At 33.2% G+C, this 21,921-nt stretch overlaps 15 protein-coding genes and 1 pseudogene across 16 annotated transcripts, besides 2 other annotated features; 12 read left to right on the top strand and 4 right to left on the bottom strand.

The window, feature by feature from the left end:
* Nucleotides 1-956: 956 nt before the first annotated feature.
* Nucleotides 957-1,415, bottom strand: TVAGG3_0660170 (uncharacterized protein; the record flags this gene model as incomplete). Its single annotated transcript, XM_001312532.1, has 1 exon — nt 957-1,415. The coding sequence occupies one exon, from the start codon at nt 1,413-1,415 to the stop codon at nt 957-959; it is 459 nt and encodes a 152-aa protein (XP_001312533.1).
* Nucleotides 1,416-2,751: 1,336 nt separating this feature from the next.
* Nucleotides 2,752-3,640, bottom strand: TVAGG3_0660180 (uncharacterized protein; the record flags this gene model as incomplete). Its single annotated transcript, XM_001312531.1, has 1 exon — nt 2,779-3,534. The coding sequence occupies one exon, from the start codon at nt 3,532-3,534 to the stop codon at nt 2,779-2,781; it is 756 nt and encodes a 251-aa protein (XP_001312532.1).
* Nucleotides 3,641-4,746: 1,106 nt separating this feature from the next.
* On the top strand, nt 4,747-5,432 carry TVAGG3_0660190 (RNA polymerase II transcription regulator recruiting protein; the record flags this gene model as incomplete). Its single annotated transcript, XM_001312530.1, has 1 exon — nt 4,773-5,285. One exon carries the CDS (start codon nt 4,773-4,775, stop codon nt 5,283-5,285), a length of 513 nt encoding a protein of 170 aa, XP_001312531.1.
* Nucleotides 5,433-7,554: 2,122 nt separating this feature from the next.
* TVAGG3_0660200 (uncharacterized protein) lies at nt 7,555-7,917 on the top strand (the record flags this gene model as incomplete). The annotated part of the gene is made up of 1 exon (XM_001312529.1): nt 7,555-7,917. The coding sequence occupies one exon, from the start codon at nt 7,555-7,557 to the stop codon at nt 7,915-7,917; it is 363 nt and encodes a 120-aa protein (XP_001312530.1).
* An 18-nt stretch (nt 7,918-7,935) lies between these two features.
* TVAGG3_0660210 (serine threonine-protein phosphatase family) lies at nt 7,936-8,178 on the top strand (the record flags this gene model as incomplete). The annotated part of the gene is made up of 1 exon (XM_001312528.1): nt 7,936-8,178. One exon carries the CDS (start codon nt 7,936-7,938, stop codon nt 8,176-8,178), a length of 243 nt encoding a protein of 80 aa, XP_001312529.1.
* Nucleotides 8,179-8,182: 4 nt separating this feature from the next.
* TVAGG3_0660220 (uncharacterized protein) lies at nt 8,183-9,031 on the bottom strand (the record flags this gene model as incomplete). Its single annotated transcript, XM_001312527.2, has 1 exon — nt 8,183-9,031. One exon carries the CDS (start codon nt 9,029-9,031, stop codon nt 8,183-8,185), a length of 849 nt encoding a protein of 282 aa, XP_001312528.2.
* Nucleotides 9,032-9,445: 414 nt separating this feature from the next.
* Nucleotides 9,446-21,921: part of a mobile genetic element that runs on past the window's edge.
* Nucleotides 11,301-11,702, top strand: TVAGG3_0660240 (uncharacterized protein; the record flags this gene model as incomplete). The annotated part of the gene is made up of 1 exon (XM_051241997.1): nt 11,301-11,702. The coding sequence occupies one exon, from the start codon at nt 11,301-11,303 to the stop codon at nt 11,700-11,702; it is 402 nt and encodes a 133-aa protein (XP_051088584.1).
* On the top strand, nt 11,722-11,874 carry TVAGG3_0660250 (uncharacterized protein; the record flags this gene model as incomplete). Its single annotated transcript, XM_051241998.1, has 1 exon — nt 11,722-11,874. The coding sequence occupies one exon, from the start codon at nt 11,722-11,724 to the stop codon at nt 11,872-11,874; it is 153 nt and encodes a 50-aa protein (XP_051088585.1).
* On the top strand, nt 12,053-12,636 carry TVAGG3_0660260 (annotated as a pseudogene). Its single transcript has one exon. A coding segment is annotated over exon 1 (584 nt).
* Nucleotides 12,683-13,356, top strand: TVAGG3_0660270 (uncharacterized protein; the record flags this gene model as incomplete). Its single annotated transcript, XM_051241999.1, has 1 exon — nt 12,683-13,356. A coding segment is annotated over one exon (674 nt), but the record flags the coding sequence as incomplete, so codon positions are not given.
* Nucleotides 13,517-14,462, top strand: TVAGG3_0660280 (DNA/RNA polymerases family; the record flags this gene model as incomplete). Its single annotated transcript, XM_051242000.1, has 1 exon — nt 13,517-14,462. A coding segment is annotated over one exon (946 nt), but the record flags the coding sequence as incomplete, so codon positions are not given.
* Nucleotides 15,524-16,624: a mobile genetic element.
* On the top strand, nt 17,690-18,046 carry TVAGG3_0660300 (uncharacterized protein; the record flags this gene model as incomplete). Its single annotated transcript, XM_051242001.1, has 1 exon — nt 17,690-18,046. The coding sequence occupies one exon, from the start codon at nt 17,690-17,692 to the stop codon at nt 18,044-18,046; it is 357 nt and encodes a 118-aa protein (XP_051088588.1).
* On the top strand, nt 18,947-19,504 carry TVAGG3_0660310 (organellar and viral DNA polymerase type B; the record flags this gene model as incomplete). Its single annotated transcript, XM_001312526.1, has 1 exon — nt 18,947-19,504. One exon carries the CDS (start codon nt 18,947-18,949, stop codon nt 19,502-19,504), a length of 558 nt encoding a protein of 185 aa, XP_001312527.1.
* On the top strand, nt 19,671-20,531 carry TVAGG3_0660320 (KilA, N-terminal/APSES-type HTH, DNA-binding family; the record flags this gene model as incomplete). Its single annotated transcript, XM_001312525.1, has 1 exon — nt 19,671-20,531. One exon carries the CDS (start codon nt 19,671-19,673, stop codon nt 20,529-20,531), a length of 861 nt encoding a protein of 286 aa, XP_001312526.1.
* TVAGG3_0660330 (protein of unknown function, DUF4106 family) lies at nt 20,547-21,419 on the bottom strand (the record flags this gene model as incomplete). Its single annotated transcript, XM_001312524.1, has 1 exon — nt 20,547-21,419. One exon carries the CDS (start codon nt 21,417-21,419, stop codon nt 20,547-20,549), a length of 873 nt encoding a protein of 290 aa, XP_001312525.1.
* On the top strand, nt 21,456-21,905 carry TVAGG3_0660340 (uncharacterized protein; the record flags this gene model as incomplete). Its single annotated transcript, XM_051242002.1, has 1 exon — nt 21,456-21,905. The coding sequence occupies one exon, from the start codon at nt 21,456-21,458 to the stop codon at nt 21,903-21,905; it is 450 nt and encodes a 149-aa protein (XP_051088589.1).

The raw sequence follows: 21,921 nt of genomic DNA on the forward strand, positions 1-21,921 counted from the left end.
TTTCAAATTTGTGGTCTTTCAAAATTTTTTTTGAAATAAATTTGGAGAATTCCATAAAATTATATGTTAAGACCATGTGATTAGAATTATATGATATAATCAGTGTTCAACTTTTGAATCCAAAAATATTGAGAGGTATATTTTGTTTTATATATAATATAGATTGTAATTTATTAGAAAATATATTAAATAAAGCAAAAGAATAATTTAAAATCTTAATGATTTGTGAGAATATTTCCGTTTTTCTCAATAATTTCATGATTGAATTTGATGTTCAGTAATTGATGATTTTTGAAAAATATCACAAATTAAGCATTGAAATCAGTATGTTGCTTAAAGTATACAAGAGGAACATAGAGGAACTCATAATTTACAGACTTATTTAAAGAATACGAATTATTGAAATTTATAACCTATAAAATTAATACTATTTCATTATAGAGGATACCCTAATATATACAATCGATTAAATTTAATAATTTCAATTTCATTCTAAAATAAATAATCAAGAAAAACAAGCAAAAATCAACAAAAAAATCGAAGTTGCATTCAAAGTTATTACCAAATAACATGATGATAACTTAATTTCAAAAAATAAAAAATGATTTCCAATCAGTTTTTATTTTCTTTCAAACAAATTCATTAAGCTATTACCATAACAGTATTGATGCTACAAACAAATAATTTATTTTCGAATTTTATTTTCATTCTCGATTTTTTATATTTTTCTCTATTCAAAAATACAAAAATTATTCTAAACAATATAAAGGTCAAAAATACTCTAACTAGCGAAAAATGCTTTCAAAAATTTTTCATCAAAAAAAAATTGAAAGTCAGATAAATTTTTGAGAGAAATTTTCAAAACCATAAAATATATAAATAATATATCATAATCATTCACATACATATGCAAATAAATTGATATCAAATAAAAAAACTAAAGATACAATAATTTTTTAATGATTATTCAACAATTGACTAACATCTGTAATATCAATATGAAAGCTACTACTTGGTGCAATACTCATTGGTTTAATACTACTTAATGTATTAATATTGAGAGTGGAAATCTTAACAAGTTCACTTGCGGCAAAAATTGGTAAGTATGGATAAACTATTTTCCAATTTTCGGCAAACCAGCAGATAAGTGCACTTCTATTGCGCTTAGCAAGTCGATCAATATTCAAATCTAATTTTTGAGCAATTTTTGTAGCAAGTGACAGTAGATTTGTTACCGTCATATGATCGCCATATAACTTCTCCAAGTAGGCTGCTACGTAGTCCATCTGAATTCCAGCTTGGGAAATTCTATTCTTTATTTTTTCATAATCGCGTTTGCTTTGGCTTGTTTTCCTCTTATGCTTATTAACACTTCTTGTTTGTATGATATCTTTGATCAATTTTGGGTCGAACATTCCCTCTATCTTTCAATACAAAGAATTAAATAGGTAATTTTCTGTAGTTTACATCATTTAAAAAAAATAAAGGTCTTCACAAAATATTTAGATTTTGATTTTTAAGTATTGGTATATATTCATATCCCGTTTTATAGCTAACATTTTAATTTGGTTGGTTATGCTTTCAAATATTTATGTCCGCTTATCAGAAAATTATAGATACAAAATGTTGACACAATACATTTAACTTATTAATAATGGATATTACATTAATAAAATTTTTGATTCAATATTTTGCAAAAATATAAGTTTACTAAAGTATTCAAATTGGTGTTCTTTGGCCGATATTCTAAAAATAATTTTACGATATGTTTTCAATTCCCAAATTCAATTAAATTCAGAAAAATTATATTATAAGTACAACATCTATATAACGCCTCCTCTTTTACATAAATTGATTTTATTGAGAAGATAACAAAAACAAAATTCTTACGCGCATACAAACGAAATTCTGACTGTAGTATTACTTACTTATATCGTTATCTAACTATAAAAATTTGGATATTTAGTTCTAATTCATGAAATTTATGACAGATTGATTTGACTGTTTCGAAAAATATATTATTATCATGTTATTGGAGCAGACCGCTGAAGATTGAATTGATGACAAGGTAAGGTGTCAAAGAATTTTTAATAAATTTGTTTTCAAATTTCAAATGAAAAGATATGAACCTAATATGCATTAAAATTGTTTCTATTGAATGACATCATAGTTGATGATATGAATCGAATAGAGTATTCGGTTTTAAATTGACCAAACACCTATAAAAAAAATTGAGATCAAATTGCCTGATTTATAGAAGTCTTTTTAATTTTATTATAAAGTCATTATGCATGTGTACCTTGTTTAGAAATTCTGGGCTTAATTACTATTTTTCAAATAGAATTACACAAAAATAGATCTTTATACTCCAAAATAAAACTTATCTGTTTGTAGATGAAATCTGATTCACTTCCATTGATAATTTTATTTTGAATATAATACCATATACAAGAACCTATTTGGCTTTCAAAATTTTCTGCTTTATTGCCAACAAATTATATATTAAATCAGAATTGGGTTAAAACGCATTTGAAAAATTGAGAATATCTATTGAAGCATTAGTAACATAATGACATGCAATATTAATAATCATCATATCATCTATGATTTTGCTATTAATTTTGCTTTTTTGTGGCAATACATGAAACCAGTTTTTTAATAAATCGATAGATCACTTCTTTAGACTCTGTTTAATATATAAACCCAGCATAGAAAAATGTGATTTTTTAAAAAAATAATAATTTGTTTAATAACTACAAAAAAATAGGATGATTGTACTTACATGGGCCAGAAGAATTGGAAATCGTCATAAGGGATCAATGTTAAATTCAATTGGAAATCGTCACTTATTTCCATAGAATTTGCAAAGGCCGGGCTTGACTCAACTGTGGGAAAGAAATCGCACTCGATCTCTTTCTTTTGGGAAAAAAGAGAGTCTCCTTTTCTATTTTTGACGACTTTTGTTGTTTCGTTGCAGAAGAAGTATGCAATGAACTTGTAGTTCGAGTTCTTCTTCGTGAAAAGAACAATGAACTGGTCACTTCCGTTTGAGGCAGATAATAAATGGAATTTCATGAATGGGATTGATTTTGATATCTTTGTGATGTCAATGAAACCAAATCGTTCATATTGTGATATACATGAACTGAAATAATCTGTGAAGGAAGAAATTATGGCTTCTTCGGTTAATTTATTGTCTCCAAAGCTATTTGAGATTGAAATGGATTTAAGATATGGCTCAAGCAATGAGAAATTGCGCTGGATGGTCATATAGAGCAAATTTTTATCTCTTAATGTGTCTCTAGTGATCTTTGGGAAATTTGGATATTCCTTTGATATAGCACTGAGAAGACTTGCTATAACAGTGACTTGGATACCTTTGAGATAGGTATTTCTGAAATTCTGTAATGTTGAACCATCAATTTCTGGATCTTTCTGAGAAATCATTTCAAATGTCCTTAACATGCTGGCCTTGTCTCCCTTGCACCTAAGTTTAGACTTGCGGATCTTGAAGTCAACTTCTGGAGATAACATCAATAATAAATGATACAAGGGAAGTTCCCCGGTGTCTCAATTGTTTCACCCGTGTAAACTATTGAAATTGATTCAAAAATTGAATTGAAACGGAAATATTTATAGACGTCAAAATTTCATCCACGAGGAAATTCACTTTTCAAGTAAAAGGGAACTTGCTTTTTCAGAAATCCGTTGGGAGAATAAATAAATCGTATAATATTACATTGAGAAAATACAAACAATATCATTTGGAGAAGGTGTCATCTCCTACAGAAAATAAAATTAATTATTGATTCAAAAGTTAGCATCTGATAAACAATAAACGTCTATAATATCGGAGTGGCATTCGAATTAAAGTCTATTTTTGTGTTCTGAAAGGTGAGGAAGAAATTTGGATAAAGAAGTTGGAAAACTTCATTTTACTTACGAATTAGGATTAACATATTTAAAAGTTTGCGAAAGTTAAAAAGAAATGAATTGTCAGATCAAACCTGGTTGAAAAATATATGAGAATTTTAAAAATTGACCAATCTTTCTCAGTAATGATGGGTTTATTGTATACTTGTTCTATCAATTCGGAGTATATTGAGAAAAGTAGATATTTCACATTAATATATAGGACCTGATAAGTGATAACTTCTTTCCGAATTATAATGAAGGAAAACCAATTCAGAGGAGGTTGTATTTTGCAGGGTTATAGTAAAAGACTTTGATTAATGAGTTTAATTGATAAATGACCGGTATATGATTGAAAAATGCTGCTAAACTTAATTTAGTTCAATGAATTATTGCATATTCATATCCTGTAGTTGATTGGTTAACAGATTTGAGTAAAGCCTTCGTTCATCAATTCAAAACTGTCAAGTTGAAATTTTTATGTTGCAATCTAATAATCCTCATTAATGAATATTTTATTGATTTTTTTTTTAATTTATAAAATTCAAAATAAAATAATCTTTCAAATAAGGGTTTGGCCATCACAAAAATTGTTTGCTGGATGTTTATTTGTGATTCATTGTGAGTGCTACAAATAATATTTAGATCATCAAAAATTGAATACATAAAAAACTGCCAGGGAAATAATTTGATATGAATGTTCGAAAAATATATCATTAAACATTCTTCGATGATCAGGAATTTTAACATTTGGTGTGATTATTTTTTGTGATATGACGATTATTGGTTGTGTTATCAATTAGCGGTTCTTCGAAGAATATTTGAGAAGATTACTTTTATATACAAATTCATTAAATATCATGAACTATCCCCAATTCGCCTATAACCAATATTATGGACAAATCCCAATGCCAATGCAGCAGATGTACATTCCAATGCCACAGGAAGAACAAACAAAGAAAAACTACGTTGTCAAGGGCCCTTGGTTATTAGAAGAAGACGAGTGCCTTAGACGCGCCGTATCAATGTCCTCACCAATTCTCTGGGATGTTGTTGCAAAGTCCGTCAGAGGAAGAACTCCAAAGCAGTGCAGAGAAAGATGGATGTACAGACTTCAACCAGAATTAAAGAAGACTCACTTCGAAAAATGGGAAGATGAATTAATTTTTGAGCAAAAGAAGAAGATTGGCAACAGATGGACACAAATAGCACTTCAATTGCCAGGAAGAACATCATGCTCTGTTAAAAATAGATGGTATACTGTTTTACGTAACAAATATAGGGATGTTTCCGATGAAAACAACTCTTCTGACCATAATACTTGTCCTGCGGCCTATTCTATTGATTCCTTGTTGAATTCAAAGAATTTGTAAATTGTTTATTTTTTGTTTGGAAAATAATCGTTCTTTATTTTTAATTAGCGGATCTTTCTTTCAATTTTTTGAGTTATAAGATATTATTTTTAAGCCAAATAAAAATACTTTTTAGTTTGATTTTTACAAATTATTATTAGAATGGTTCAATAAATATATCAACGATATTGATTTTTTTGTTCTTTTGAATGAAATTTTATTGTCAACGTTTCAAAATATAAAAATGAGGTTATTTATTAATTACTTCGTTAATAATACATCGAATATATGTGGACTTCATAAAAAAAAGGTAGTGGGGCTTCCAGGCGCGTTGCGCCCTCTAGCCCTGAAGATGTTTAGTATAAATGAAGTTTTGTATTGCACGAAAACTCGGTTGACTTCACTTATCATACCATTATATAAAAACCATGAGAAAAATAATAGAGAGAACAAACTTAAGAAATGATTAATTATAAGCTACATTACAATATAACTTTGTCTTTCTTCATCTGGTATTGTTTATGATATAGCCCTTGAATATCACAAAATATAATCCAAGTTTAATTAGATGAATTAAGTTAGGTATTTTGTTTTATGCACTAATTAAATAACATCTGATTATACATATTTGAATCTTGGACTAAAATATGCTTTCTAATAAGTTGTGACGTTCAAGTCAACAATTTGATCAATCGCTGATATTGTATCTACACAATTTTAATCAAACAATATATAATTATATAAATTATTTTTCTTTTATCAAAAACATCTTCTAATTTTTGAAACCAATGACATTTAAGTAATATTTTAAATATAAAAGGCAGATAAACTCATTATACAGTTAGATATATGTACTAATATATTGCAGAATACATTCAGTAACTTATACTATATCAAATGAAAATATTTTAACCGAACCAAATACAATTATATTTAATCGATTATAAGTAGTCAAATCGAAATTATATTCACTCGAATACCAAAAAATATATATGCCTACATATTTAACTAAAATAATTGTATTTAACATAATTCAAAATGCATAAATAAATATGAAATATTGCGAAAAAAATGTTTTCATGATAAGTGAAGTCAACCGAGTTTTCGTGCAATACAGTATAAATGAAGTTTTTATTCGGAGGGCTTCCAGGCGCGTTGCGCCCTCTAACCCCGAAGATGTTTAGTATAAATGAAGTTTTTATTCGGAAAATTGTTAGTCTTCTGGGTCGAAAACATTATATAATGTGTCGCTTTTCACAAATTATATATGTTTTCATGTTTTGTCACTTTTCTGTCACTTTTCGGGTAAAAACATTTTTATTATTATATATAAATGAATTTTACAAAACCACCGTTACCGTTCTTTGGAAATAAGAGTAGATGTAAAGATATTATATTGAGAGAACTTAAGAAACTACCGAATGGTCTAACATTTGTAGATTTGTTCGGTGGAAGTTTCTATATATCCCATTTGTGCCATACAATATTCCCTGACTCAAAGATTATATGCAATGACTTCGACAACTATATGAACCGTCTTAAACATATTCCAGACACAAACAATATATTGAAAGAGTTAAAAGAAAAGATACCTATAGGTAAGATGGAACGTATACCATTAGATAAGAAAAATATTGTGAGAGAGGTTTTGAAAAAAGCAGAATATATAGACTGGGATAGTATATCTGCTAGACTATTATATAGTGGTTCTATAAGAGTTCATGACATTGAAACACTTATGTCAAAAGTTTTATATCTTAACTATACAAATGTTTTCAAAGAGGACATAGAAAAATATATTGAGGGTATAGAGTTTGTGAGATGTCATTGGACAGAGTTGTATGAAAAATATAAAGACAAGGAAAATGTTTTCTTTATAGTGGACCGCCGTTCTATAACACATGGAATTTTCAATACCAAGTAGACTGGACTTTGAGAGACTCTTTAGAAACTTTAGACGTTATACATAACCATCCATGCTTTTACTTTACATCCGATAAAAGTGGTTTGGAAACCGTTATGAGATGGTTAGAGGACATACATGACTATGAGTTTATATATGACAAGATAGAATATGAGAGAGGTCCTATAAACCGGAGAAAGTGTCACAATAAAGAAATTTTATTAGTAAGTAAATGTGGTTTGAAATAGGACTACTTGTTTTAGGTTTTTTCCATTGTGTCATTTATTTATTTGACGTGGCAGAAAAGTACACAGAATATGAAGATGAACCAATGCCTGCAAATGTTCAGCATATGTACTCGTAAGAGATATTTTTATCTAATATTAAATGGACGCACAGAACTTAGCGAATGCACAGCAACCTGGACAACCAAACCCAGAGAATATTCCAAATGAAGTTAGAATACAAACTGCAATGGCAAACTATGGTCAAGTGCCAACAGATGTACAAATGCAAACTGCCATGTCAAATGACGCTGCGTTAGGTTTGCCACCATGGTATGCAAATATGAGATGGAAAGAGTTTTATACAAACCCTGAAGTGGGATATAAACAACTTTATGCAGATGACGCGAACACAGAAGTTGACCCAGAATATGTTTTCTACCAGAGGAGAAACAGAATGTATGAGCTCCAGTTAAAGAATGCTATGGAACTCAACAGGAAACGTAAGAGACTAGGCGGACATTAGATTTTTACATATAGTAAAATGGGTTTCTTCAGTAGTATTGGAAACTTCTTCAGAAGAGTTGGAAGAGGTATATGGAATGGCGTCAAAACCGTAGGAAAAGGAATTTGGAACGGTGTCAAAAATATTGGTAAAAGAGTAGGTCAGTTCGTTGGTATTATACCTAAAGACCCTGAACCAGAAGAGCAAGCTCCTGTTATACAACAGCCTGAACCTGCACCACAGTCTAGTTGGCAACCAAATCCAACACCTCAACCGTATTAAAAAATTATATTTTTATCGTTCGATAGTAGTTGTATATGAAACTAAGTTCTAAGTAAAACGCATGGTATAATGGAATTATTCTTTTTCTTCCATCTGTAGTAAACCATACTTGAAAGTCTGAAATACTTCCACTTGGTGGTTCGTATAACTTTGTAGGTTTTTCGTAAAAGTGATTTGCCAAGCATAAGAAAGAGTTTTGGGCGCCAGAAAATGAAGCATGAACAATAATAGCATCTGGGTCGAAAATATTTTCATATGTTCCATTAGGGTTTTCGACTTCATAATAGTCCGGGTGTACTGGATATGCTGCAGGCTGATTTAACATCCTCATAAATCTATACCATGCCAAGTTGTTATATTTTGTAGAAATATAAACGTTTTCTCCAAGGTCTTCTATTTTATTGATTTTAACAGTTGCATTTTTCCTGTCATAAATAATATCGAGATGGTATTCTCCTTCGTCAATGTTATACTGGTTTGCATATTCAATATAGATGTCGTTTATTTTTTCTTGAAAAGCTTGAAGAGTTGTTTCTAAGTTTATAAGCAAACTAACTTGTAAAAGTTTTCCCTGTTCAAATTTCTCATACATACGTTTTTCTTTGTTATAGTATCGAACTTCAAAACCGACCGTAAATGGGAAACCATGTATGGCTTCTGAAATGAACTTCATTCTACGAAAGCCAATAGCTTTTGTGACGGATGGGTCTCTTAACCATCTTAATGGGTAGTCAAAACGATAGCCTTCATGCTTTACGGTATCTGTCTCAAACTTTTGACCTACATTAGTAAAAAGTTCATCTAATGGTTTAGTTGTAGCAACTCTTGAATTTTCTTTTTCTATTGGAAGCATATTTTATCTATAATAAAAATGTCAAATGAAGCAGCGTCTATGAGAGAAATACAACACAACCGACAACTCATTATGCAAGCTCTAAATAAGAACACAACAAACTTTTCAAACTATTCTAAGATATCTGAGTCATTGAAAGAAGGAAACTTAAAACTGACATTAAACCCAATGACAGATGAGTTTCTGTTTCAAGACAATAAGAACCATACTGTCTGTATAAATCCAACAAAAGGAACTTTAAACGAGAAACCTATAAATGAACTTCTTTTGAAAGCAGATGTTGACAACAAAGCTGACAAAGAATATGTCATTGAAAAAGTTCAAGAAGAACATGACAGAGCAGATGCAACATATGCAACAAAAGAGGATGTTGAAAATAAAGCTGACAAAGAAACTGTAGATATGTTGGCACAAACGGTTTCAAGTCATACCAGAGGTTTAATGGAAGATAGTGTCCATTTGCAAAGACTTGACATAGATGTTTCAAATAAAGCCGACAAAAATCATACACATAACATCTCTGACGTAAATGAACTTCAAGAAAAGTTAGATGGCAAAGCTGACAAAGAAACTGTAGATATGTTGGCACAAACGGTTTCAAGTCATGACAGAGCTTTAATGGAAGATGGACAACAGTTGAAAGAGCTTGAGAAAGGTGTTACAGAGTTAAGGAATACAAAAGCAGACTCGACATGGATAGCTGGATATGTAGATGCAACAAAAGAATATATTTTCGCATGGACAGAAGGAACATATCCACAAAAACATCATACACATAACATCTATGACGTAAATGAACTTCAAGAAAAGTTAGATGACATTATGCATCTAAGACAGGAACTCAATGTGCTTAAACAAATTTTGCCGAATCTTATTTACCCGGTTGGCTCATTATATGTTTCAATGAACTCTACCAGACCAGAAGTAGTACTTGGTTTTGGAACTTGGACTCAAATAGTCGACAGGTTTTTGTATTGTGCAAACTCTTCAAAGGAAACAGGTGGAAGTAAAACGATTTCAGGTGAAAATTTACCTGCGCACAGTCACTACATAGATTTAAGTACATCTCAAGCAGGTTGGCATAAGCATAGATATTGGGATTGGTCAGGAATGACAAAAGGTAAAGGATATGATGTTAAAGACGACGTTAAGTTTGCTATAAATTGTTACGGGAGTGACACTCAGGGAGAAGGAAACCATACACATTTTGTTTCAGGATATACACAAACAACGGGACAAAGTAAAGAATACATGCCACCTTACATGACAGTTTACGCATGGTATAGAATTGCTTAGTCGTCATTTTCAACTTCTTTAGCATATTCGTCAGGAGTTGTCTTATATTTGTTAGGAACTGTCTTTGAAAGTATACCACCTTGAACTTTGACAAGTTTGAAACGAGGTCTGGCAATAGTAGTTTTATCTTCTGCTTGCAGTGTGTACATTTTGCCATGTTTGCCTAAAACTTCATAATATTCTCTTGTATACTTTCTTCTATTTTTACGAACACGAATGTGAGTACCTGTCGGGTTCCCATTGTTGTCATAGTCAATAGTATTTTCATATGGGTCGCGTTTAGGTATTTCTATTTTTACTTTGTCACCTTTCTGAAGTTTGAAGCCCGGCATTCTTTCTTGTTTGTCTCTTTTGACTAAATTATTAAATATATAGTCTTTCTCTAAGTCAGGGTTGTTTTTCATTTCTTCGGGGGAGTGGTTTCCCAAACCTTTTTGTTTACGGTTATTGTAAATATTTAAAACTTGTCTCATCTTTGCCATGGAGAAGTGTCTATACTTGTCGTCATATGACATTTCATTTGCTTCACCACCTTGTGGTTGGTTTAAGTCTCTTAACATTTTTATACAACCGTCAATGACACCAAGAGCAGAATGGTTTTGGTCGACAATGAAATATTGGTTTACATTTTTTGAACGCAGATAGTTTTTTACATCATCTGATTTGAAAGAACTTTCACAGTCAGATGTCAGTTTTGTTGGATGGTATTTGTCAACGAATATTGTCAAAGCAGTTTTCACATCTAAAATATTTTTGGACCATAATGGTATGGCTTCACAGTATCTTGTGTTTTGACCAACAAATATTAACCAGTATGGAGGTCCATCTGTTCTAACTCTCGGAATGTTTTCCAAGATATCCATAAACCAAGCATTTGGTGTTGAACTAAAGATTTTTATCATGAGTGCTTTCTTTGTCGCTTTAGAAACATAGGGGTCCTTGTTCGGATTCGTCATTTTTTACCCTATAAGAAATGGGTTTATTTGGCGCATTAGCAGGAGTTGCATCCAGATTTTTGCCCGCAGTGGGAACAATAGCCAGAGGTGCATTTGGAGTTGGAAGGAAGATTTTGAGTACATTAGGTATACTGAAAGAGAAAGCACAACCTATTATACAAACTGTACAGAAAGGTTGGGATGTAGCACGAGATGCAACAAATCTTATTCCAAATCCTGAAACAAGAGGAAAAGTTCAAGGATGGATGGACAATGTAGGAAGACAAGCAGGAAACTATTATAACAAAGCAAATGACTACTATAACCAAGCAGGACACTATATGGACCAAGGTGAAAGATTCTTTAACAGAGGATATAACCATGCACAACAGTGGGTAAACAATAACCAATCTCAACCGCCTCAAACGTGGGGAATGTAAAGTTTTTTATTGAGATGAAATGAACAATGCAGCATTGAGACAAATGAGTTCAAGATGGATTTGTCGGCTTCCAGCATTTACACCACGTGTTTGTAAAGTTCTTCCTATACCTCAGGAAGTTTTAGACCGACTTAAAAAACCTAAACAACCAGTTGAAAACAAACCAAACTAAATTTTTTACTGAGATGAAATGAACAATGCAGCTTTAAACAGAATAAGTCATGGAAGACCACCTTTTACACCACGTGTTTGTAAAGTTCTTCCTATACCTCAGGAAGTTTTAGACCGACTTAAAAAGCCTAAACAACCAGTTGAAAACAAACCAAACTAAAATTTTTTACTGAGATGAAATGACCGAAGAAGTTGAAACGGTAGATTTGACACCACAAACAAAAAGTTCAGAACCATTGTCAAAACCTGTCAAAGAACTTACCGATGAAGAGAAAAATTCAATAATAGAAAGTGCCAGGTCTGGAAATACAAACCCTAACTACAAAGTCACTTTTCATAGAAATGGAACGGCTAGTATCTCAAAAAAGAAACAGACTCTCACAAATAAAATATTGAAGTCTGAAGGGCTTTCGAGACAACAGATGGAAAAGTTTACTTCATTGACCAACAGTTCATTATAGAACATCTCATTGACTTAGAGTCGAAATATTCTAAACTTTACAACAAACACAAAAAGTTGAAAGGAAAACAAAAACAAATGGCATATGATATTTATGAAGATGTTGACGACACAACTGTTCCTGCAAGTGAAGTAAAGTCAGAGGAACCGAAAAGTGACGAAAAACCGATAGAAGAAGAAAAACCAAAAACTGAAGATAAACCAAAACCAAAGTTTAGTTTCCAAACTAAACCAAGTCAACCTTCATTAGCTGGTATGGGTTGGCGTCAAAGACTTATGGCAGCAGGCGGTTATGTAAAGTAAAGAAAAAAAATATTTTTTTATTTTTATAAAAATGCCCCCATATAGAATGGACAGAAAGTCTGCTAGAATAAAAGCAGAGTTACAAAGATATGGTTGGAGAGTTTCGAAGAATTTTAAATATAGGAAGGGAAGACCCATAAAAGTCTATGACAAATTGTCTGGTCTTCGCTACGAAATGGATTTGGAAACAGCACGTGCCAATTATCCAAACAGACTAGAGAGGTTAGAAGAAGAACGTCTTATGGACATGCCTTTCGATGTTAGTGAACCTCAAGTTGAAGGACACGACGGCTTTGCCAGATTCTACTGGAAACATGACGAACAATTGCATCCTTTGAGAAGGAAAAAAGGAAAAGGTGAAGACACACATGCTCCCATGGAAAGAACAAGATATGCATATGAAAAGTATCGTGAAGTTAGAAGTCAAATTACATCTGGTCGAACCTTTACAGTAAACTTTGACGAAGGAAAGAACAAAGAAGGCTTCATGGGTGTACTTGCTGCCATACAAGACGGAAATAAGAAAGGACACAATCTCAGATTGACCATAACAGATTTGGATGGTCACATTTACTATGCACATGGCAATGAACAAACAGCCGCAAAACTTCTTGACGCTTTCAAGACTACAAAGAGAGAACAAATGGTTGACTCCGACTCAGACATTTTGAATGCAATTGAAGGAATTGCAAGTGTCAAGTTCGAATGGTACCAACCTAACCCTCAAGCAGTCAGACAACATGCTGGATACTTCCCCTTCATAAATAAGTCTGATATTGACTTGACAAGGTATGGAATTTACAATTCAATTGAAACAATTGTCAATGAACCTTGCATTCTTACATGTCTCAGGAACTCTGGTCTTGTTACAGATGAGAAGATGAAGTATCTTGAGTCATGTGTGAAGACAAGGTACATTCTCAGAGGTCAATTGGCAAAAATTGCACCGTTGGCAAATGTCAATATCCGAGTCAACATACCTACAGCTAAAGGTTCTTCACATGACGACTATGTTGTTGACAAAGACTTACCATGGTTGAAGATTGTAATTGTCCACAACCACTTCATGTTGAACGAAAGTCTTACAAACCCATTCTTTGGTAAAAGCAAGTGCAACATTGTCAGAGCTGTAAACATTCTTTTCGAGAAAGGTTTGTTGGAACCAATTCCAGATGACAAGCTGACAGAAACTTTTGTACCAAAAGACGAAACAAACTTTTCATTGTTAGCAAGACCAAAAGTTGTTCCAGACAAAGTTCTAGTACAAAAGAAGTACACGGTTCCACAAGGGGTTGGTATGTTCGGATACCAACCTGAACCAGAAGAACTTCCAATGAGGTTGCAAGAACTTCAAGATGCTATAAACAAACTTCCATTGAGACATCCAATTGACGTCAAATTGTATTGGAGAGCATCTGAGTTAGGTCAGAAGGTTTTATATGAAACAGGTTGCTTCGACGATGTTTATGAGATAACAGGAGAAGTTTCTCAGAAGATAAGAGACTCACTTGAATTTCCACAAACTGGACCAATTGGTTGCGACAAGTTCGACTCAGATGAAAAGATATACTATGTCGACCTTAACGCTGCATACATGAGGTTTGTCCAATATATTCCGACTGGAATTCCAAACGAAGATGGTGAGTTCCCGGGAAGGAACTATACAGTTGGAAAAGTCATACAACAACTGTATGATATTAGGAAAGCTTCAAACCCCAAACTTGCAATGACACTCAAATTGCTTATGAATTCGACATGGGGATATTCCATTAAGAAACCTCAAGAGATGAAGAGTAAACATTATGAGAAGGTCGACAACTTTGTTGAAAGGTTTTCTCCTTTTGTTTTGAAGTACGAATTCACTCAAGGTCAAAGTGGCTTAGTAACCACATTAAAACCTATTGTCGAACATTGGTCTTACCCTCAGTTCGCAAAGGCAGTCCTTGACAACTACAACAAATTCTTCTCCGAAGTCAAATCCAAAGTTGTGGTTTACTATGAGAACATTGACGCACTCATGACGAACGAAGAAGGCTATAACAAACTCATTGAAATGGGAATGGTCGGTGAAAAGATGGGCTGTTTTAAGCTAGATAAGGTATTTTCCGAAGTTCATGTAATATCGAAAAGGAAATATTGGGGCATACTTGAAGACGGCACAGAAATAAAACATTGCATGAAGTAAAAATTTATTTTTAAAAAAAGTGACATTTTTTTAATTTATTTGAAATGTACGCTGAGTTTGTTGGAGAAGACCGTTGGGAAACTTGTTTGTTAGATGAGAAATATGAAATGGCATACCATTTTAAAACAATATATTTTTACATATATTAAATGCTTCAGGTTGAAAAACAAAGAACAAAAGTAGCAGATACAAAACCGTTAGACTATATCTTTACAAATGCTGGTAGGACTATTTCTGATGAAGAAATTTCATCCCGAGCATACAGGTTTGACTATCCAATTCGTTGGCTTCAAAGTCCTTCAGATGCAAAGGCAATAGGATTTAGAAGAGTTTTGTTTTCAAATAGAACTAACGCATTTATGTTCGCAGTATATTTTCATGGGCAGTATGAAGGTTCTGATGGTCTAATAGACAAATTTGACGAAATGAGAATCTTTACAGTTCGTTCAGACGAAAGTCTTGAGAAAACTCTAGATGACTTTCAAACTCAAATGAACAAATATTATTGGGAATTTCAAGAAAAATACGACTCTTTACTAAATGGAACATACTATCTGAAACTAGAATATGACAAGATGAACTCCACCGTTTCATTTCAAAAGATTGAAATTAACCCTCCAAGAGATACAGAGTTTTTATTTTGGGAAGTAGACAAACGTTCTTGGGCACAATTTCTTCGGTTACTAAACCAGAACGAACCATTGTTGTAAACGAAAACGATAAAAACGGTTTGACAGAAAAATTGACACTTTACATGGCAAAAATAGAGCCTTACTTTTGAGATACTTGAGATTGAAACTGAATCTTATGAGGCGGTGATCTTGAATCACTACCTCATAAGGTTCGGTTTCATATAAAATTTGTTGCAATTTGTTATTCTTTTGCAATTATTTCTTATAAGATTTTACATCTTTTAGCGGGGAATGTTTGTTATCATGTATATATTATAAATATCTACACGATAACGAACATTCCTCGCTAAATTGCTGAGAAACTTCGAGGAAATGTCGAACAATTTCCTCAAAGTTTCTCAGATTTATATAGATAACTAGAGTCCCCTAGGCACTGATTCTGGTTCAGTACCTAAGAGGCTCTAGTTCTCTAACGAACTGATAAAATGTTTTTAAATTTTTGGATATTGCTACCTGTGAAGCACTGACTTCAAGTCAGTACCTCACAGGTAGCAATTACATTGAAAGATGGGAGAAACTTTGTCCGAATGTTAAACTATTCGGACAAAGTTTCTCCCATTTGTAGTGGAGATGGAAGGCTTTGAGGTATATTATATTAATGTATACCCCAAAGCCTTCCATCTCCACTTGAAAGTTCCAAAACTTTGGGTTAATAGTTTGCAATTAACCCAAAGTTTTGGAACTTTCTAGAAGGAATTGCAGGGTAAGAGGTACATATTCATACTATGTACCTCTTACCCTCCAATTCCTTCCTTAACATAAACAAATTTGGAGTTAATTGTTTCCAATTAACTCCGGGTTTGTTGACCTCCAAATGAAAATGAAAGGGTAAGAGGTATATAGTGACCCTATATGCCTCTTACCCTTTCATTCTCATTAATTATGGGAGAAACTTTGGCCGAATGTTAAATTATTCGACCAAAGTTTCTCCCATTTTTTGAAGGGATTGGAGGCTATGAGATACTGATGCAATGTCAGTACCTCATGGCCTCCAATTCCATCCTGAAACTGATCAAAGTGGACCTTACATGCATTTGAAATTTGCCATGTAAAGTCCACTTTTTGAGAGAGAGTATTTGACTCTGTCAAATCCTCTTTTTCGTTTACGAGACCATTACCACCAGATGGTCCATTTAAATTTATACTTCCACCAGCAGATTTGATGGTTTATAGAAACGTGTTTGACCCTCAAAATGTTATGTGTCATGCAAGTTTCAGTTCAAGCAACAATAGTTTTCTATGTATTGGTAAGGACCTTTATGACTTTGCTTCTAAATTCTACGAACCACCTAGTAACAGTTTCTCTGACTTTCAAGTTTGGTTCACAACAAATGGTGTGCAACATATTATTCCATTGTACTATGACTTTTATCTCGAATTGTCTTTCATATATAACTACGGAAAAGTGCTGAAAAAGTATTGAATGTGAAGATATTAGAAAATAACATTTTTTCTAACATCGTAGAAAACTCATGAAAACAATTTATTTTTGACACTTTCACAAAAAACATAAAAAAAGTGAGTTAAAATGAGATGTTTACTGAACTGGTTGGATGTCGCCTTCACAGGTTATGTAGAATGGTTGACCAGAGAAGTGAAGGAGACCCTTGAGAATTTGGTTCATTCTTGGGAAAGGGTTCTCTCTGTTTGGAAGTAGTATCCAAGGACGCTTGGCAAAGAACTTTATAATGGCTTCCTTCTTTGCTTGCTTTATGTCGTCGTAGGCTGTCCCGTCTGGTATTTGAATTGGAATTCCAGTCGAAGTCTCGAGATTCAAGGCAGCCCTTCCCGTTATCCAACCGTTAACAAGCTTGCCTTTAACATTCTGCCTGAGGAAGTCTTTAACAAGCTCGTTAATTTCAATTAGGTAAATTGCCTCGTCGGTAGGTTCGACCTCGACCATTGCTACTGTCAGAAAAAGTACTGCTACTGTCAGTAAAAGTACTGCTAGGAGCAGAAAAACTACTGCTACTGTCAGTAAAAAGGAAAATTTGAGAGGGTTTTCGATGATAAAGTACTGCTACTGTCAGTAAAAGTACTGCTACTGTCAGAAAAAGTACTGCTACTGTCAGAAAAAGTACTGCTACTGTCAGTAAAAGTACTGCTACTGTCAGTAAAAGTACTGCTAGTAGCAGAGATTTTTATCGTTGTGGTCCGACGGCTAAGCCACAAACGAATGTCCGACGTCCCACCAACCGAGTCCATTCCCAAACCAGAGGAACCTAAAGAACCACAACAGTCTCCTCAGCAACCTCAGTTCCAGCAAGTACCTCCGAATTACTACCAATTTCCACCTCAAGGTTACTACCCACCACAAGGCTTCCCGAACTACCCTCCTCAGCCTATGCCTTACTGCCCCAACCCTTGGTTGTTCCAGCAAGCTCCACCCAAGCAATTCCAATTCCAATCTCAGTCCAAGAGAGACCAAGACTTCGAAGAAGGTCTGAACCGCTTACGCAAAGAGTATGCTACAGCTCCAATTGAGAGAAAGTTGTTCCCGGACCAAAAAATAATGTTTAGGGTAGATGGTTAGATCTAACCTCATTTCTAACCCGATTTCTACCCTCTTGAATTTTCATGAATTTTATATATTAATGTTTTCGTTAAGGCACTTTGTGCCGTCAGTCAGTCAGTCAGTCAGTTTAGGAAAGACTTTAGAAAGTTGTTGGAAAATAAGTCCTGGGAAGAGTATTATAAGGCATTTTGTGAAGAATATAGCAACAGTCTGAATTCCGGCGGTTGCTTTTTATACAAAATTCATGCAGGAAATTCTTGAGTTTTGGTTGAAAGAATACGGTGGAGCCAAAAGTGGTTCGACCTCAAAACAAGCATTTTATGAGCTTACAAAGGGTGTTATGAATGAATTCAAAGGTATTTACATACATCCTGACCTCGTTCATTTTGTTGCTGAATTCAGCAAAAATAATGTTTAGGGTAGATGGTTAGATCTAACCCGATTTCTACCCTCATGAATTTTCATGAATTTCCTTAAGATAGAAAAAATAAAGTTAGTTTTATTTTTATTTATTTTTTTATTTTGTATGTAAGATATGATTTCAACAATCGGCACAACAACAATTCAAACAACTACAGCACCAAACTCGTTAGTCATGAATCCAACATCTATGTTAGTAGAAATGAAAAGCTTCATTCCTTCTTCATTTACTTTCGAAACAGAAATACAAAGAATAAAGCAGGAACTTTTAACAAGTAATTTAGACTGTAGTGCGAAAGATGAAACAAATGAAGAATATCTTTATGAAATGCAGGACTTATTGACCATTTACCCAACTTGTCTGAAATCCAACAACAAAAGCTCACTATTCCTGAATTCGATGAAATTGAAGTCAAAGCAACTGACTCAGTAGAAATAAAGAAGTTCATTCGTAAGGTAAACTATGAATTCCTTGGTTTTCATTGCAACCATAAAGTTATGGACAAAGATTGCGACATGTTATATAAGAACATCTCTGACATATATAAATCTGGGGAGTTTAAGACATACGACAACTTTGTTTCATTAGCTGCAAAATGTGTATGGCAGATAAGAGATAAAGATAGAAGAGGTAAGGTATGGCATGAACAGATAAAACCAACTGCTTCAGATTTAAAGAAAACCATTGACGCCTTGGTTGTTTTAGCAGGTAAGGTTTCAATGTATAACGCAAAAATGAACCCGCAATGTTCTAAATGTAAAGCAGCAATTAGGAAATATAACTACTCAGTCAAAGAGATAGAAAGAATGCGAAACGACTATGCAGACTTAAAGAAAGAAGCAGAGAAGCCGGTAGAAGATAAAATGGACATGTCAGAATTTCTGAATAAAAACTATCCAACTGCTGACGATTTCCTTCTATCTGACGTCAAGAAGAAGTATAAAGAAACTTTCGGCATTGTTAAAACATTCGATGTACTAAAAGAAGAAATAGAAGCTACAAAACTGTTTAGAGTCTCACGAATTCATAACGTTTACCATGTGAAACGTTTATAAAATAACTGGGGTAGAAATGAGGGCAGATATCGGGTTAGATCTAACCATCTACCCTAAACATTATTTTTGCTGAATTCAGCACAAAAATCATGAATTTCCTTAAGATAGAAAAAATAAAGTTAGTTTTATTTTTATTTATTTTTTTATTTTGTATGTAAAGACAGTAATGTCAACATCAGAGAACACAACAACAGTTATAGTCCATGAAGCTATAAATGAAGAATACGAGTACATACAGTTTAACAAACAACTCCGTCTCATTCGTTCGGTCAAAGACGATATGTACCAAATGCAAAGTATTTTGACAGCATGTTTTGCACCCGACAATAAGAAACCACAAGACTGGTTTAGGAACCAAAGCACTATTGAACTATTAAATGAAGCTGAAAATTCGACTACTGGATTTCTCGTAGTCGCAAAAACTCGAGTGGGAGAAAAACCCCAGTCGCCAAAACTCTATGAAAATCGTGAAAAATTGCCAAACGGTTTGAGAGGATATTATGTACATAGACTTCTTGTAAATGCTGTTGCAATGTGGGCTTCGCCTCGTTATGCTTGGTATATTTACAGACTTCTTGACGAAATTCATAGACAAGAACGTGAAGAGATGGAAAAGAAACTTCATGCAAAAGATGAAGTCATTGAAGCAAAAGACAAAAGCATTCAGAAAAGAATACCACGTTCGGTACCAAAAGGAAAGGAAAAGAACTATAAGTATATGATTTATACTGAAGAGTTGGAAAATGAAGAAGATAAAGATATGGTTATGTTGCATTTAGTCAGAAGAAACAACAAAAGCTTTTACGACCTTGCTAAGATTTACAAATCTGACAGAAATTGGTTCTATCGCGAAAACTTACCGATTTCAATGACCCCAAATGAAGATGTGAAACAAATAGTTCAAGATACGTTACCTCAAACACACTATGATATGAAAGGTTGTACAATACTTACCTTCAAAGAAGACTTACCGCTACTGAAAGAAAAAATAACAGAGTATTTTGACAACTTCAAACAAGTAGGGTAGATGAACCATTTATTTTTATTGACTTTTTACAATTTGAACTTTGTTTGCGTAGATATGAATTCTGAAAGAAGTATGAGGGTCTTGTATGACTTTGTACTTCTCCCATAGTTCATGTCTGTCAAACTTACCTGCCATGGACTCTTTCATAAGTTCCATGAAATCGTCTTCGGACAATCCGGGGAAAAGTATTATGTCAGTAAGTATTCTTTTAACATCCTTACTTAAACTCTTTGCTGTCTGTACACAAATGACAACTGAGATGTTAAAGTGTCTGAGCTTCTTAAGAATTCGACACATATCTTGTTCTCTATTCTTTAACAAAGGATGAGAGGCGAAATCATCTAAGATAAGAAGACATCTATGAGGGTAAGTCTTCCAATCGTAAGATTGCAATTTCTTCGAAATGTATTCTATCTCTTTCTGTTTGTTTCTGAAGTGTTTCTTCTCTAATATTCTCTGCATTTCCTCATTTGGGTCTTTAAACTTAGAATTTATATACTCATTTATAGCATTATACTTCAAAACTCTTCTTTGGTACTTCTTTATCCAATCTAACAACTCAGTATCCTTTATACATACTAACTTAGACTTCTTTATAATATCTTTGAACGAATTGACGGTTTGGTCAAATTGACCAGAAGTACTACAAATGACTACTAACTCATAGAATGGGTTCTTCTCATCTAGTTCTTGTTGTTGTGCAGCCATTTTAAGATAAGTGAAAGTCTTACCAGACCCAGGTGGTGCAATTATACCTGTTATACCATTCTGAGCAAATAAGAACTTGTCATGTATAGGCTTTATCTGAGCATTTTCTAACTTCCTCTTGTTCTTGTTTAAAACATTCTCAAATTTCTTGTCAATGTCAGCAAACTTTTTTTCTAACATATTTTTAGAAAAATTAAAATTTTTATCTTTTAGAAAATGTCTAGCGATTTCGCTATCTATATTCGAGACAAACTTTTTGACAGCAAAACATCTGTCGACCATAAAATCTTACATAGTGTAAACAAGAAAGGTGAATTTGTTCTAAAGTTCTGTTTCTGGGAATATGACAAGAACCATAAAACATTACAAAGAGCAGTCTTAAAATTTGTCAATGACAGACTTGTTGACAGAGATGACGCCGATTGGAAAGATGAAGTCCAACAAAAGTTCTTAGAATGCAAAGAAGACACATGCGCTGTTCTTGAAGATGAAATAGAAAACAGAATAGATGAGCTATTAAAGGACAAAGAACTTTTACATAAATATGGTTCTGAGAAATTTGACATAACTTCACCAGAGAAGAAGAAGAAAGAAAAGAAACAGAAAAAAGAAGAAGAGAAGAAAGAACCTGAACCAGTTCCAGAGAAAAAGAAATTTGACATGTAAAAATAAAATTTTATTT

This window comes from Trichomonas vaginalis, chromosome III, assembly GCF_026262505.1.
Source record: "Trichomonas vaginalis G3 chromosome III, whole genome shotgun sequence".
Lineage (NCBI taxonomy): Eukaryota > Parabasalia > Trichomonadida > Trichomonadidae > Trichomonas > Trichomonas vaginalis.